The sequence below is a fragment of the Leptosomus discolor genome, chromosome Z (assembly GCF_034619465.1).
Source record: "Leptosomus discolor isolate bLepDis1 chromosome Z, bLepDis1.hap2, whole genome shotgun sequence".
Taxonomy (NCBI): domain Eukaryota; kingdom Metazoa; phylum Chordata; class Aves; order Leptosomiformes; family Leptosomidae; genus Leptosomus; species Leptosomus discolor.
In genome coordinates this window covers 72,433,400-72,448,433 of record NC_141419.1, presented here as the reverse complement: position 1 = coordinate 72,448,433, position 15,034 = coordinate 72,433,400, and the positions used below count along the sequence as shown (strand labels likewise).

At 40.5% G+C, this 15,034-nt stretch overlaps 1 protein-coding gene across 1 annotated transcript in view; it reads left to right on the top strand.

Annotated features, from left to right (window-relative positions):
* The window catches only part of RAB3C (RAB3C, member RAS oncogene family), a 140,692-nt gene extending 132,581 nt beyond the window's left edge, over nt 1-8,111 (top strand). Inside the window, exon 5 of the mRNA XM_086479758.1 lies at nt 7,924-8,111. Coding sequence (XP_086335884.1) covers nt 7,924-8,111 — 188 coding nt within the window. The remainder of the gene's footprint in view (nt 1-7,923) is intronic.
* The last annotated feature ends 6,923 nt before the right edge of the window (nt 8,112-15,034 follow it).

The following is a 15,034-nucleotide window of genomic DNA, read 5'->3' as shown; positions in this document are numbered from 1 at the left end:
ACAGGAATCACAGAAAACACATTTAAACAAGTTTATTCACTGATCACCACCAAAAAAGGGTGTGGAACACAATGCTTATGCTATTTGGCCTCTTTATGCTATGAGCCGTACATACATTAGCTATCAAGTGAAACACCAATATAGTCAGCACTTAGATGCTTTAAAGCATCTTAGTTAAAAAGGCTTGGAACTTCTCGCAAGCAAAAGGTGTGCCTGCTTGCCAGCTGCATTACTCACACAGGTTTTCTGACATATTCATCTCATGCATCTCAACTGAGTTCAAAACTTCATGTGTTCATAAAAGTTTGGTGTTACTTGCCAGAACAGCAATAAAAAGAATGACTCACAGATGGCACGAATTTCTTGGTTACTTCTATTGTGATCTACATTCTGGCAAAGGATTAGCAGGCGGAGGTGTGCACAGAGCTTTGAATAGACTCTGAGCAATTGCATGTGCAAATAGACAGTTGCATATGTAGTTTGAATACAGGATCTCCATTTATTTATGGTATTTTGCTGTGCATGCAAATTAGGTACATAATTTTATGTGTGTTCTTTGGTTGCTTGTGTGCGTCTGTAAAACTACTATTTGTTATGTGTCTGCTACAAATTATTTCAACTCGTCAGTTTTTAATGGCAAGTACTGCCATTAGAGAGTGTATTATATCTTTAAGACCAGGTTCCCTAAGGTTGCTGCAAAAGTACAATCCTGTCATAGGTTCAAACCATGCTTATTGTGCTCATGCTGCAACATGTCTGCCCCAAATGTCTGGCCGCCTTTTCTGTAAGGTCCTGTTTGTCCTGTCCTAAATTTTTCGCTCAGGTTGGTTAAGGCTCTGGGAAACAGAGCTGTTGTATCATAGAAATGTTGGCTGGAAGGGACCTCTAGTGATCATCTAGTGTGATGTCTTGCTAACATCTGCCTCTGGCACTATGCTCTGTTCAGCAGTTCTCAGGGCACTGCCCGTCCCATCAGCTTTTCTGTGCCTTCACATTTCTTACACTGCCACCTGTGGTCATCTGTAGCTGGGGGCATCCAGCACATCTGAACATACCTTAGGGTGCACTCACCTGGTCTTTTCCCAGAGGCCACCAACCAATGTCAGGAAACAAAACAGAACAGGTCCTTTCTGGGTGAGCTCTCACATTCCCTTCTGCGAGGGCTGACAGAAGCACCTGCAAAGGGCTCTGAATGCTATGTGCCACAGTGTCAGCAGTGCCTGAGGCCTAAATGTGCCTCCACAACTTGTCACTCAGCAGAGTAGTCATTTTACCCCTCAGATTTGAAATCGTACCTTATTTTGCATATTTTGGAGTGGTTTTCCCCTCTCCATCTTTTCTGTTGTCTCTTTTGGGTTGTTTCTTCCTTAAAGTCTTTATTTTCAGATTTTCCTTTCGTTCTTTCTTTTGATTCCAATGCTTTGAAAATAAATTCCAGCAAAGATGGGAAGAAAATTTCCCACTTCAAACTAAAATCAACCTGCCTTGCCTATTTTGTTTTCATTCTGTTCTTGGCTCAGGCAAGTATGTACATAATGGTTGTGCTGGGGCGATGCCAGAGACCCAATTCAGGGGTGATTGGATTTCTTCAAATTAAACCCATTTAGCACCCCAGCAAGCCTGGAAGTGGAGCATTTGTCACTGTCATGTGCTTATACAGGGTGCAATTCAGCATCCAGCACTCCTGTGTGATCTGACCAAGCCTGCAAGACCAGGCCTGCTGCTGAGATGGGGCAAGAACACGACTGGTTTCTGAATCCTGCTAGGGCTGTGGCTCAAGACAGCAGCTCCCCAGTGTCAGGACTGCAGTGAACCTGCACATGCCTTGTGGTATGAGCCCTGGGGGCTAATGTGTACATTAGGCATCTGCAGGTAAACTGGGGCTATTAGGCATCTGTGATTTTAAGCAGCTACTGAAGAGGCATTTTTAGGGCTGTAAGTTTGGCATCTAAATAGGGAATCAAGTGGGACTTGGCACTTCAGCACACAGCTTGCTAGAACAGCAAGTTCTGTTTTGCCTCTGTGGCTGGCTGGAGGCTGGGGCGCAGAAGGCAGGGTCACCAGCAGCTTCTACAGCACAGACATATGGCTGTGTCTAACTTTGCACTAAAATGAAAATAATTGGGTTGTGCAGAAACATGCCTGTTCATAGTTCCATCCTTCTTTCAGTTCTTTTTAAAGGGCAAATCTCCTTCATCCTGCCAGAGGAAGGAGACAGACTGACAGCATTGACAAACACCAGAGTCTTCTGTTTAGTTACAAAACACATAGGGTTTTTGCAGACCAATTAAAGGCTCCTGTCCCCAGCTTGGTTTTTTTCAGGGGTGAAATGCCAACCTTCCATTGCTTTCACGCACTTGGATCTTCATTACAGGAAAGTTACTTAATGACAATGAGAAGAGAGATTGTGTGAGCTTAACAATTCTCTCATGTAAACAAATAAAAAAAAATTCTTTGCCAGGAATCTAATTTATTTTCCAAATGCACTCATTTAAAAGGTATCTAGAAGCCACAATCAAAATCAGCACAACTGGAATTGATATGGAAAGCTTCTGTTCTGAAAGGCTGGAAAAGAAGGTGTTTGCTAGAGCATTACCAGTAACTGCTGCTCAAGTCTGTTCGTTCTATCACAGCTGAGATTCCCCCTCTAAGGGAATTTTTTTAAAATAAATTTGGCCACTCTAAAAGTTGGATAAATATCTATCTTTGCATTTCTGTTAACAATCTTTACACTAGCTCTATCCAAAACGGTGCTAAAGCACTGCTCTTCACTAATGTAATGTCAGCAAAGTCCTATTTTGGGGCTTAATGTTCCTCTAATACTTTTCTTAACATAGTCCAGCCTTTGGGTTTGTTTGGACAGTAGAGGTCCCATCCAACTGGTCTACAAAGCAGAGCACAGTGTAACCAGGTCTGCTACCATAGTGCAGGTGTAGGAGATACTTTGAAGAACAGCAATTGTCACCAGCTACTTCCAGCCCAGTTTCCTAGGAGAGACGGCCTTTGTAATCATGCCATGTGTGTCTGTCTCTCTTTGAGAATGAGGCAGAGGTCTCAAAGATATTGACAGTTCTGAGGAAGTGGACAGCAGAGTAGAGGGGAAAGGTCTTGCAGTTGCCTTGACTGACAGCCTGCAACACGAATGCAAACCTTATTGGATACTATTCACAGCAGGCAAGAAGTGCCTGACAGTGCTCCCTCAGAACTGCCCACAGGATGCAAATCCAATAAGGCATCATAAGCTTCTCTCCTTTATGTTATGACATCGTTAAATGATTCATTCCCATGGCTTCCTAGATTTTGCCTTTTGTACACTGCTGTATTACAAAGGGACCAGCTTCCTGCAGCCACTTCTTGCTCTGACGTTGCAGTCTCCTACTACTCCTCAAAATACTGGATTAAGCAGGCACTGGCAAGAGCATCACTAAAGATCCTAGCTCAAGCTTGTCTTCAAGGAAGGATAGTTATTGTGGGAACACACCCTTGAGGACATCTGTTAAACATAACATGACATCAGAGGTGGTAAATGAAATTGTCTTGGTTGTGGACAAACACTCTGAAACCAGAAGGTCTTCCTGATCAGCTTGTGAAACATTAACATAGCTCTTCTCTGTATTGTCTGTGGAATTGTGCTTAAAATTTGCTAGCTGGTGTGTCCTCTTGATGTCACATTTTCTCAGGAAGATGAGAGGGTGCACAATGTTACTCCTTTTGCATATGGCTCTCCTCTCTGTTTCTTCTTCCTTATTTTTCAAAAGCAGGCATAAACTAGCGTTAATGAGCACTTGAGGAAGGAGCCTCTGCAGAGCCAGGACAACTGTGAGGCAGAGGGGAAACAAAGTCAGTAATTCAGGCTATTTATGTGTTTCAGGGAAGCTATCTAAAATGCTCTGTGTACATTGTAGCTCAGCAGGTGAACAACAGCGCCATGCCAGTGTCCTGGCTGGCCCCTGCTGCTGTAGTGCTCTGCAGGGGCTGCTGAGAGGTTTATTTGAGTCAATACTGTTGGAAGGAAGGTAGATAAGGGAAAGAGACGTAGTGTAAGGACAGCAAAGGGGAAAAAACTGAATAAAACACAAAAGGGGCATTTAAATTAGAAGATCCTGATGCATGTTCCACATACGTTGTTCACATGTTCAGGCAGCACTTTGGTATTTTGGATTTTCTCAGTTTCAGCACTGTTCTGCCACACCTACCCACTTGCCTCTTGGGCTCTGCCATACCTTTGCAGTAATCTGCTCTGCCCCACCTCATCCACATTGGCAGTACAGATCATCATGGGTGGTGGGAACACGGTGTTCTTTGAGCTCTGCTGCCCTGAGCATCACCAGAGTTGCCTCACTTCAGGCTTATACTCATATGGAAAATCTTTTCTCCCTATTAATAATAAGCAGTGGAAAAAAATCTGAAGAAAGTATTAAGAGGCATAGATCTGAGGCCTGCATGCACAGGCATTTTAGAAGCTTAGGGTGTTTAAGCAGTATTAGTAAAAGAATTGCAAGATGCATCAGGAGGAGAGAAGTCACAGGGTAAATATTCCATAACAAAATGGAAAACCATCAGGTATAACAAAACAGAAAGCAACCAGATATTCATTCCAGGCACACTCTGCTAGGAAAAATGCTCTGTATTTCTTTGAAACTCTTCCACAGACAGCGTTTCTGTTAAGATAAAAAAAAAAAACACCACACCACACTTTTGCATAAGGTAATACTCACGTGGGGAATTTAATCCCCTGCATAGGACAGCCAGTTGCTGTCCAGTTGACAACATGAGCCTCTGTTGCAAGTGTCTTTGCACTGGTGTTTCCTGCTGCATCGAATGAGACTCTCTGATCTCTTGTTCTGCTGAATTCTTGTAATCCAGCTGCTACTACATGCCCACTACAAACCATGATCATTTGACAGTGATTATTTTAGACTGCACACAAAGCATCTCTTAATTGTCTTAACTGGCTTCAAAAGACTGTTCTGAGGGACCACTCCTGCATCAGTAAGAACAGTTTCCACAGACCGTCTACAAGTGTCTTACCACTGTGCAGCTGAAACCATTCTACAGCAGGAACTCCCTGGGTGAGCCGACCAGCATTCCCTACTCTCTACTTAGGATGTTCATCAGCATATTTAAGCATAAAAATAATTCCTATCAGGTGGCCTATGCACCACAGGGGCTGCTTTGGAGAATCTCCAGAACTGTCCAAACTTCCCACCTATAAAGAGTAAAGCAAATACTTTGTTGTGGAGGCAGCTGGGAGTCCAGCCACTTTCTCACAGGTCAGTGCATTGTCTCATCTATGCAGGGTCTAGTTGGGGAGGTCCTGGATCACACAACCAATTAAGGACTAAGTTGATGGGATGTCTATACAGGCATAGCCTGATACCCAGCTACACTGCTACTGTTTCCTTCTTACATCAAAATCGTAACTGAAATTCCATAGTTTCACCACAACTGTAGTGTCTATTTTTGTTTTATTTGGATAAGTATCTTCGTGTTTGAACACTCTGGAAGCCTCTATTTTACTTGGAGAATGGATGCCTCTAAGATTTTCACAGTGTTCTTACGCAGAACATCCTCACTGTGGCAGTGAGCCTGTTTTCTTGGTCCTGTCCATGTTACAGTATTTCCTCTTTTTGCTGTCCAGATCTCTTATTTACCTGTCATACCTGCCACTCCGTGAACATGCGTCACTTATTCTGTCTTACTATCTGTAAAAACTGCTCCCCATATAAATGTCCTTAAGATTCATTCTTCTTCCCACAGTCTCCTGAAGGCTTAGGTGTGCCATTTCTCAGGCATCATTTCATTGTCCCTCAACCCTTCTGCCCTCTGGTCCTCCTTGTCCTCTTTGGAACAGCTGCTTTCCTCCTACTTGCTGCGGAGCATACACTAACAGTTGTGGAAGGATCTGACGGTGTTGCTGTGCTAGAGCTGCAGCTGGGTTTCAGCACAGAGCACTGAAATTTGGAGGATCTTCCTTCCCCCAAGCAGTCCCCAAGTGATTTGAACAGTCTTCTCCTGAATGGAGCTCTGCAGGAGGGATAAAGCCACCAGCAAGTGAGGCTACACTGGCTTTCCCCATTTTCCTTATAGTTTGGAACAAAGGAGTGTGTAAGCCAAGGTAAACTCAAACAATGCCCCATAGACTGAAACCTCCTCCCAATATATAATTTCTGTAGTTCATCTCATCATGCACAATTTTCCTGCTTTCCAGAGAAATATAGAAAGGAAAAGCTTTCACAGCAATGTATACTTGTGAGGTAATCCTTACACTCCTTGCTGATGTTGGTAGAAGTTGTATGACCAAATCCTTGTACAATATTTATACCTGTTATTATCTAAACTACCTATGAACACTAACTTTGACCTGTGTTTAGTTCCTATGCATTTAAACAATTTAGCACTTTGTGACTTTTCAGCACAAGGCACCTTATGCAAATTAAAAATATGAAGAAAATGCAGAACAGAGAGTTAAGGTTTTGCATTGGTTATCAGTGCGTGCTGGGACATCATGTCAAGCTACATATAATTATCTGCTGTAATTCCAGGCTAGTACTCAAACATGCAAAAGCTACATGGTAAGCAGTTATAAGACTGCTGATATAGAATACATAGTACTAATGTGATCAAATTAGTTGCATTTAAATTTCTAGTGGCCTTTCGATATAGATTAGCCCATTCACTAGGAAACACACAGAACATTAAAAAACAAACAAACAAACAAACAAACCCCACACCCCCCACAAAAAGCCATTTTCTGTCCTTCTGACAAAAGTTTCAAGTGAGTGACATTTTCTTACTAGGATTTTTCTCATAATTAAAGATGGTGGTAGTTGCACATACCACATATTCAGATTTAATCAAAAAGAATCAAAATAGTTGTGCAAAGGCTAAGCCACTTCTGTAAATTACCAGTGGATTAGCAGTTTTGTAAACTGTTTTAATATTGAACTCTTAGGCAGTGGAGACAGAAAAAGGAGAAAGGTTCAAATTACCAGGGAACCCTCAGGTGAGCAATGTGGTAACTGTGGAAAAAGGTGGAGCATGGGGGAAAAGACTTAGAAAACAAACACATTAAAAAAGTCAAGTGTTCTGCAAAGGAGGCAAAAACATGGGTAGATCTATCATTGGCAGAAGCCTGCTGGATTGCAGGCTGACCAGCAAGTTGTAAACCTGGCCCTGATGAAGGAGGCAGATGTGGGAAACGAGACACGGGACAAATGGGGTCAGAGAAGAGGTATTAAGAAAGCTGGCTGTGCTCCATAAAGGCTTCCAGTGTCCTTCTGTGTTAAGGATAGCTCTGATTTTTGCCTTTGGAGTAGTAGTTGGGAATGGATAGATAAAAAAGTCCTTCTATATAAATTAATTAAGAAAGTTCTCTTCCTTATATGTGATTGTGTATTTTTTTATTAGTCTGTTTCATGGGGCTGGGAGTCCCTTTGGTGCCACAGATTCACCTTTAACCTAAGTAGATATCAAATTGCAGAAATCTTTCCTTGTCTTGTTTGTTTTTTTACCCGGTTATTTCCAGACGCAGTTATCTTTTAGCAATGACATGATGGAAGTTGCTGTTTCCAGCTGAATAATGCTAAGAGGAACGTAATAGTTAGAGGTGGAGCAGTAGATTATGCCTTCCTGATGGCTGGATATATAGACCATTTTTAAAATAATGATACTCTCAAACTGGTGCCAACTTTTAGATTAGACTGTTTTAAAGTAGAATTTGTCTAATGGAATATACTTGAGCCAGTCCTGACTTTATCTGGCTTGTATAAAGCAAATAGCACTAGTGTACTTCTGTATGTGTGCTCTCACATGTTTGCTTTCTGAGTGTCTCTCTGCTCTTCCTTCCCCAAAAGAAATTTGTATATTTGTTGGAGTTAGTGGAATACGCATCAAACATAAACATGTTGTTTATTTTCTTAGGATTTGAATTTTTTGAAACAAGTGCCAAGGACAACATTAACGTCAAGCAGACATTTGAGCGACTCGTGGATATCATCTGTGACAAAATGTCGGAAAGTCTGGAGACAGATCCCACCATTGCTGCCAGCAAGCAGAATACACAGCTAAAGGACACCCCTCCTCCACAGCAGCCCAACTGCGGCTGTTAATACAGCTATCAGCAAAGGCAGCTCCAGTGTGTTCTGTTGCCAACAGAGTATATATGAATGGTCTATATGCCTTTATTTATACTGTCTTATTAATTTATTTAGGAGAAAAGTCTTTAATTTTTCATCAGCAGATCGTCAAGTATGTGTATGGAGACAGAAAGATTGTTAGTTTGAAAGGATGATCCATTTTTAGCACCTGGCTTTTGCATGCAGGATGGCTATTAGTTTCTCTTTTCTTTTTACTGTTTTACATTACATTTACTTCAGCTGGTGCCATGTCCTCGGACCACACTTGCCTAGAATTGATTTTTGCTTCATCATTTTCAAATTATATAGTTGAAACCTTAGGGTAGTGGGCAAGGTGTTTTAAATAAGCTTCCTGATGCCACTTTTATTTTCTCCTGACTGAAAATCAATTTAGAAATATTCCTCTAGTGAGCCCATCCCTCATTCTGTCCAGATCAGTTGTACAAGGAACACTTCCTGGAGCACATTGCCTTGGCAAATCTACGCTCATTGTTATACACCATGGCTGACTGGAAATTTCAGAAGTTAGAAAAAGTCAGTTCCTCGACCTAAAGCCACCCAACTTCCCTGTGAGTTTTCAACTGGATGTAGGTATTCATTGCAGATTCTCAGAGATATTTGGTTACTTCATTCTGTTTTGATAGCTAGTATGTTTACATTTCCATGGGAACTGCATGTCTGTGTAATACCTTTCTGAAACTGGACTTAATTTCCCATTCCATTATTATGCAAATCCTGGTAGCACCTATGCCAGTAGTGGAGGGCTGACTAGTTCCTTCCATTTTTCTTCTCCATTTTCTGCATGAGATGTTAAACACACAGTTCTATACTACCCCTGACGGAGCCAAATCCATTACGCTCAGTTGTTCATAGCCACAAACTGTCTTGTCATGTTGCTGTCAAATCTACATACTTAAATTTTTGGGAATTTCATCTCCCATTCAGTCATGAGACAACCGTCACCACAACCGTCACCACACTAGCTACAAACGCCTGTATTTCACTCAGACCTATTGCAGAAGTACTGCTGGTGTCAGTGAAATGGAGTTTGACCTCATTTTTACTTTGATGGGGATATTTGTTTTGACATGACAATCAGAATTTCACAAGATTTTTAAAAACTTTAGAAGTAATAAAAAATTGTTGACATTTCTAGTGTTAGGCTGAATACATTCACTCATAAGATCAGCAAAAGCCTGTGAAGATAGCAGAATAAAGCACACATTCTTTTTTAACAAAGTGTTAACAATAGTCACATTTCACAGTTTTTAAAAGTGTACTGTTTCAGTAATTGGTGGAAGTTTCTTACATCTGTGCCCTGCAGTACTTTGTAGAACTGCTTTATTTGCGTCACAGTGACATTTTTTAACTAAACGGCATATTTGAAAAAGCATTAGCTGTTTTATTGTTCCAATTAGGCAGAATTTAGGACAAGGCTGACATTTCTTAAGTTGTCTGCAATGGAAAAATTGGAAGACAAATAAAAAAAGGAAGTAACACAAGGTACTGCAAACCGCTCACAACTGCAAAGAAATCCCTCTATAAACATTACTCTTTGGAAGGTAATTTATGTAAATAATTCCTGAAACACACTAAGAGAAAATGGTCACTTTTTTTTTTACTGATTAAGTAACCTACATGCACTTTGACACAGTAAAAATGACTTCCGAACAAGGCATATAGACACATGTAAAATGGGTACGCCATCACAGCGCTGCACTGGCTGCCTAACTTAAATAAATAAATGTTCTTTCTTCAGTTTAGGGTTTTAAACTATGTCTGTCCTGTTAGATAGTTTACTTAAGTTACTGTTTTCCTAGTAGACATGGAGACTGGACTTCACGTGTTTACTCTGATAAGAGAAAGCACTGTCCTCTTTGCGGCCGATGAGCAGCCAGGTGAAAGAGGCATGTGCTATTCCAACCATAACCCTGACTCTCTCCAAGGATGCTGCTTTTCTCTCTACCATCTAAGGCAGCATATTGATAACTGTGCTAGGAGATTTTCATTAATACTTCTTCACCCACTAGGAACCAGCTGCTTTGGAAAAAGAATTAATAAGAAGCTGAAGGAAGGTTTCTGCGAGATGGTGGGCAGTTTTCTGTCCTTTTCTTGTTATGTGCAGTTATTCCTGCTGAAGAAAAAGGAGCAGTGAAGCCTTCAGACAGCACTCAGCTTCATCCCTCAAGTCCTTTAGAAAAGGTTTAGGTTGTATTATTAGTCTGAGCTATCTCAGGCAAGTCAAGGAGGAGGACAGTCACATCTTACATGAGCTTGGCCTATTCCAGATCATGCAGCATGGCTAAAGTGCAAGTATTCTTCCAGCTTTGCTCTGGGATGCTTGCTGCAAAACAGCCATCTCCTGTGCATATTGTAACAAGGAAAAAAGATTTCAAGATGCCCCTTGCTGCAGCCACACTTTAATTTTACTCCCTTGCAATGAATTCCAGACCCTCCCTGCCTCTTTATGACCATGTAGACTCTAACCAGTGGTGGCAATATATTATTAGCATATATCTTTTTAAACAAATTGAGTGATATATAAATAGTTCTTCACTTAAATAGGATTAATTAATTGCTTTTCATTTTGCACCAAGACTATGGGCAGAAGAGTAACAGCAAACTCAAAGAGGGAGAATCTCTTCTTCACATTTCTGAGACAATTAACCTCCCAGGCCTCCAACATGTCTGACCTCCTGCATAGGATGGGAAGGGTGGGGAAGCAGCTGCCAGAGTAACATTGTTCATTTGACTGCCAGCCATGTGTTATAAGGAAAAGTCTCACGTGGAGTACAGCAGCAGAACCAGTCAGTATTTAAAAACTCCTAAGCAATTTGTATTGACACTCAGACACTGTCATAGAGTTCAAAACTAGTCAGATTAATTTTTAGAGTGTTCACATCAAATCCTTAGAGGTTTTCAAGACCAGACTGGCTAAATGCCTGGGCAGACTGCTCAGACCTCTTGTTGACACTGGTTTGAGCAGGAAGTCCCATCAAACCTAATTTATCCTATCATCCCTCTGAAACTGAAAATGTGTGGAAGTTCCAGTAGACCTTTTCTTAACAATCAGGGTCACCTACTGTTGGAAAAGTAGTCTTTGATTTTCCATCATAGGTTGGCTTTTGCAGCCACATGTTTCAGAGCAATATTGAGTTTTCTGCTATAAAGTTTGGTCACATTTAGATCAGGAGCATTGTGATCTCAGCACCTCTCTCCGCTGGAACCTGGCTATTGTAGAGAAACAAGAAAGACAGAAAGGTTTTTGAGAAGTAACTTACTATCCCTTCCCTAAACATTCTAAAAGTTTACTTTGAATTCTGAGGGAACTAGCAGGATTGGCATCTTCCTTCTGTTTAAAATTATGCTTTGGCCTGTTCATAGGGTAGAATATCCAAAAGCAGCCTGTGTCAATCTAGTTCAGCTCCTATTGACTTATGTGATAGAACTGCAATTGTCTTAAATGCAAGTAGAGTTAGGTTGAACACATTTGGAAATCCCATCCTAACCTGATCAAGGGCCAAAATTTAAACAATCAATGGTTTGTTCTTCACACATATCCAGTAGTCACTGACTATGAGTTATTGGAGGAGACAAGCAGCATTTGGTTAGTTCCCTGATGTATCCACTGGTATAGCACAGTTCCACCAAGAGAAAGTATAAGGCTAAAAAGAGTTACATTTAGTGATGGAAGAGGTCACGTTCATTAAACTGAAACCTGGGATAAGAGATCCAAAACTACTTTAAGCTCATACAATTCTTTGTGAAAAAGTACTTGCACGCTTTGCACTAATTTGTTGTCATGCTCAGCACAGAAATAAGAGAGAAAGTCTTGGATCATTATTGGTCCAGCCACAGATAATCCCTTCAGTTTTAGGGGTTTATTTAGGCCACTTGGTGAGATACACAGAGCACATTAAATTTCTGAGAGATTAGATGCCTTTGGGCAGAGGGTCCTGAGCTCCATAGTGCCAGCTGAACTAACACTACACAACCCATTTTCCAAGTTATGATCTGGACTAAAGCTTTTAGCGGCAGACTAATCCTGTTCCTGGGTAATGTACCAACCTTATCGTGCTCTGACAGTGTCTTGCTTGCTGGATGGGTAGTGCTCAGAAAATGTCTTGGAGGCACACAAGAGACGGGATGTGACTGGTTTCTGCGGTGCCTTCTGGCACCTGCTTGCTGAACAGCTAGCAAGCCCTACTGGGTTGAACCTTCAGATATATGTTTTCAATTCTGACAAGAGTTCATCTTCACAAGCATTCTGGCCCTTATAGCGCAACTAACTTAATAGTGTATGCGTTTTTTGGTTGGTTTTGGCTTGTTAATTTAGACCTGTTTGTTTGGTATTTGAAATACATATGAGCTAGCCTAATTTTCTGACAAGAAATACTCTTTCTCTCTGAACAGCTCTGTACGTGACTGTTACCTGGAACTGTTTGTTCCTTTGTGCTTATACTTAATGTAATGCCTAGAGAAACTACCTGAGTAACTACATCTATGTGGCCTTTCCAGAGCACCAGTCTGAAAGATTGTTTTCTTCCAAGTCTGCTCAGCTCTGTATATTCAGCTATACCACCCGCACCTTTTTTATTTTAGGAAGGAAGTGCTATTTCAGGGTGCACAAAATCTGCTGGAGTTGGATCCTAACTTTGAGTCTGTAATTTTTAAGAAAAAAATAGGGGTACCAATTCTACACCTGATGATGATGCCTTCAGTTTTTCAATAGCAGACAAATTATGCTGCATTTTCATTCCAAAAGAAGCCCTCCTCCCAAACTCCATCTCTCCCTGACTACTCTTTTCTATATTTGTTTGAGAGAGTCAAGTTTTGTTACTTGCATTTTTAAGAGCATCAACTAAATCACTACTCTGCTGACAGACAGATTCCTCCTTGGCCTGATTTTTATAGACAGACACAGGGTGTATGAGCCTAGTTCTTCTTTAGCACGACAGATTTAGCAATGTGATGCCACGAGTATGTAAATCCTCATAGATAAACCCTCAGGGGGTGTAAAGCAACATATCATCACTTATGCCAACAGTGGAGTAAGCTGTGTTGATTTACACCATTTAATCCAAACACATAGTCTCTTAACCTTAACTCTGACTCCAGATTCTCCAAGGTTCATCATTTGTCAAGTCTCATTTAAAGAGAAAACTCATTTCAATTATTTGCATGATTTCTAGCAGTTGTCTTTATTAAAGGGTAAATGTAGTTCACCTTTAAATTTAAGCTTTTCTTTTTTCTTTACTATTTTTTTGCTTTATTTATCCATGGATGTTCATTGAAGCAGACATTCTAACTATACTCATATAGTATACACATATACACAGCAGTACATCTTTGACACTCATTCAATTCCCGCTGTTACTCGTTCGTGTTGAGTGCAGCCTTCCCTAAGTGCCACAGTGGAACTCATCCATAAATTCTCATTAGCACCAGAAATCAGCTGGGTTACATTTGCAGACCATAGGTTTATTATCCATGGTTCCAGCATATGTAGATGGCTTGTCATTTGTAGAATAAGGTACCTGGTATTTGACTGGGGGGGGGGGGCACGAGTAAAAGTCCAAATCTTCCAATAACTTCAGGATCATGCATAACATGCAGAAATGAAAGCTAGAGATTGCTTACCACTTCTGGCGATAGATTTTCTCAAGTAATTCTGACATGTACCTGCAACTAGTGTTAAATGAAATGTTTGTGCTGTAACTCCTGTTTAATATTTTGTCAGTAATGTCAGATGTGTTGTGGCTCAGTTGAACTGTCAGAATGTGTAAACTGTATACTAGTGTTTGTGGAATTCAAACGTCTTAAATGTTGCATGAAAATATGTTATAAAAATAGATATGTTTTCTATTTTTTAATACCTCAAAACTGAGGAATCATGGGCCAATAAGTGCAATATTTAATTATTTACTCAGTGTATATAAACTTGTGTGAAAGGGAGAAGTGTCATGTATGTGTGATAAGCTGTTGATGATAGCTGTGTGGCTTAAGATTTCCAGTAGATGTATGTGTCTTGTAGCAAAATTTATAGAGCAAACAATTTACCAGTGTAGTGTAAGAATATTCTTAAGTCATTTAAACTATTTTTCATATATGAGACAATGGACAAAGATATTCGTATGTTTAATGCAAGTGCATGTCAATTTTACTTTTAGAGTTGTGAGTGTTGTTTTTGAAATTTATCATGTTACACCAACACTAGTGGGACAGCGCTGTCAGTCAGAAGATGCTTGTAACCATTTCTAAACTGTCTGCCTATATTTTTAAAGCATGTTCTCTAGAAGCATTAAAAGAACCTCCTAGAGCTCAGCAGTTACGGTGAGTTATTTATCCTTAAAGAATCAGTCACATGCTCTGTCTGCCTGTATTGCACAATATCATGTGGGCATATTTTACTTAATTTGACAGTTAGCTCATAATATTTACCTGAAATATTAAATAGGGGTACCCAATACTCTTGTAGGTGACTCGGCAAACTTCAGTTGGTGCTCTGAGTTAACATTTTTGGAAACAGCTTGAAGGTCACAGTGGAAATGGTCCAGCACAGTAGACGGTGACCTTAATTAGTTATTTCTGCCAATTAAGTTTCTTAACTTTTCTAGATCCTAAAGATGGAAGATACATCCTTAAGATGACCAGACTCTTCACTCAGCTGTTACATGCTGAACAACTCCACTGTTAGCAGCAAAGCTGAGGTATAAATGGAAACAAAATGCAGCCCAGAATCTAACCATGACATTAAAAGGAGACATCTGATAATTTCTTTTTCCTTTCCTGTTATCCTTCCATATTTCTAATAGTTCTCTAAGCACACAAGCAAGGCCATCACTCTTCAGCAAAACCTTTGGCTACATTTGTGACCTTAAATCCTGAATCACTGA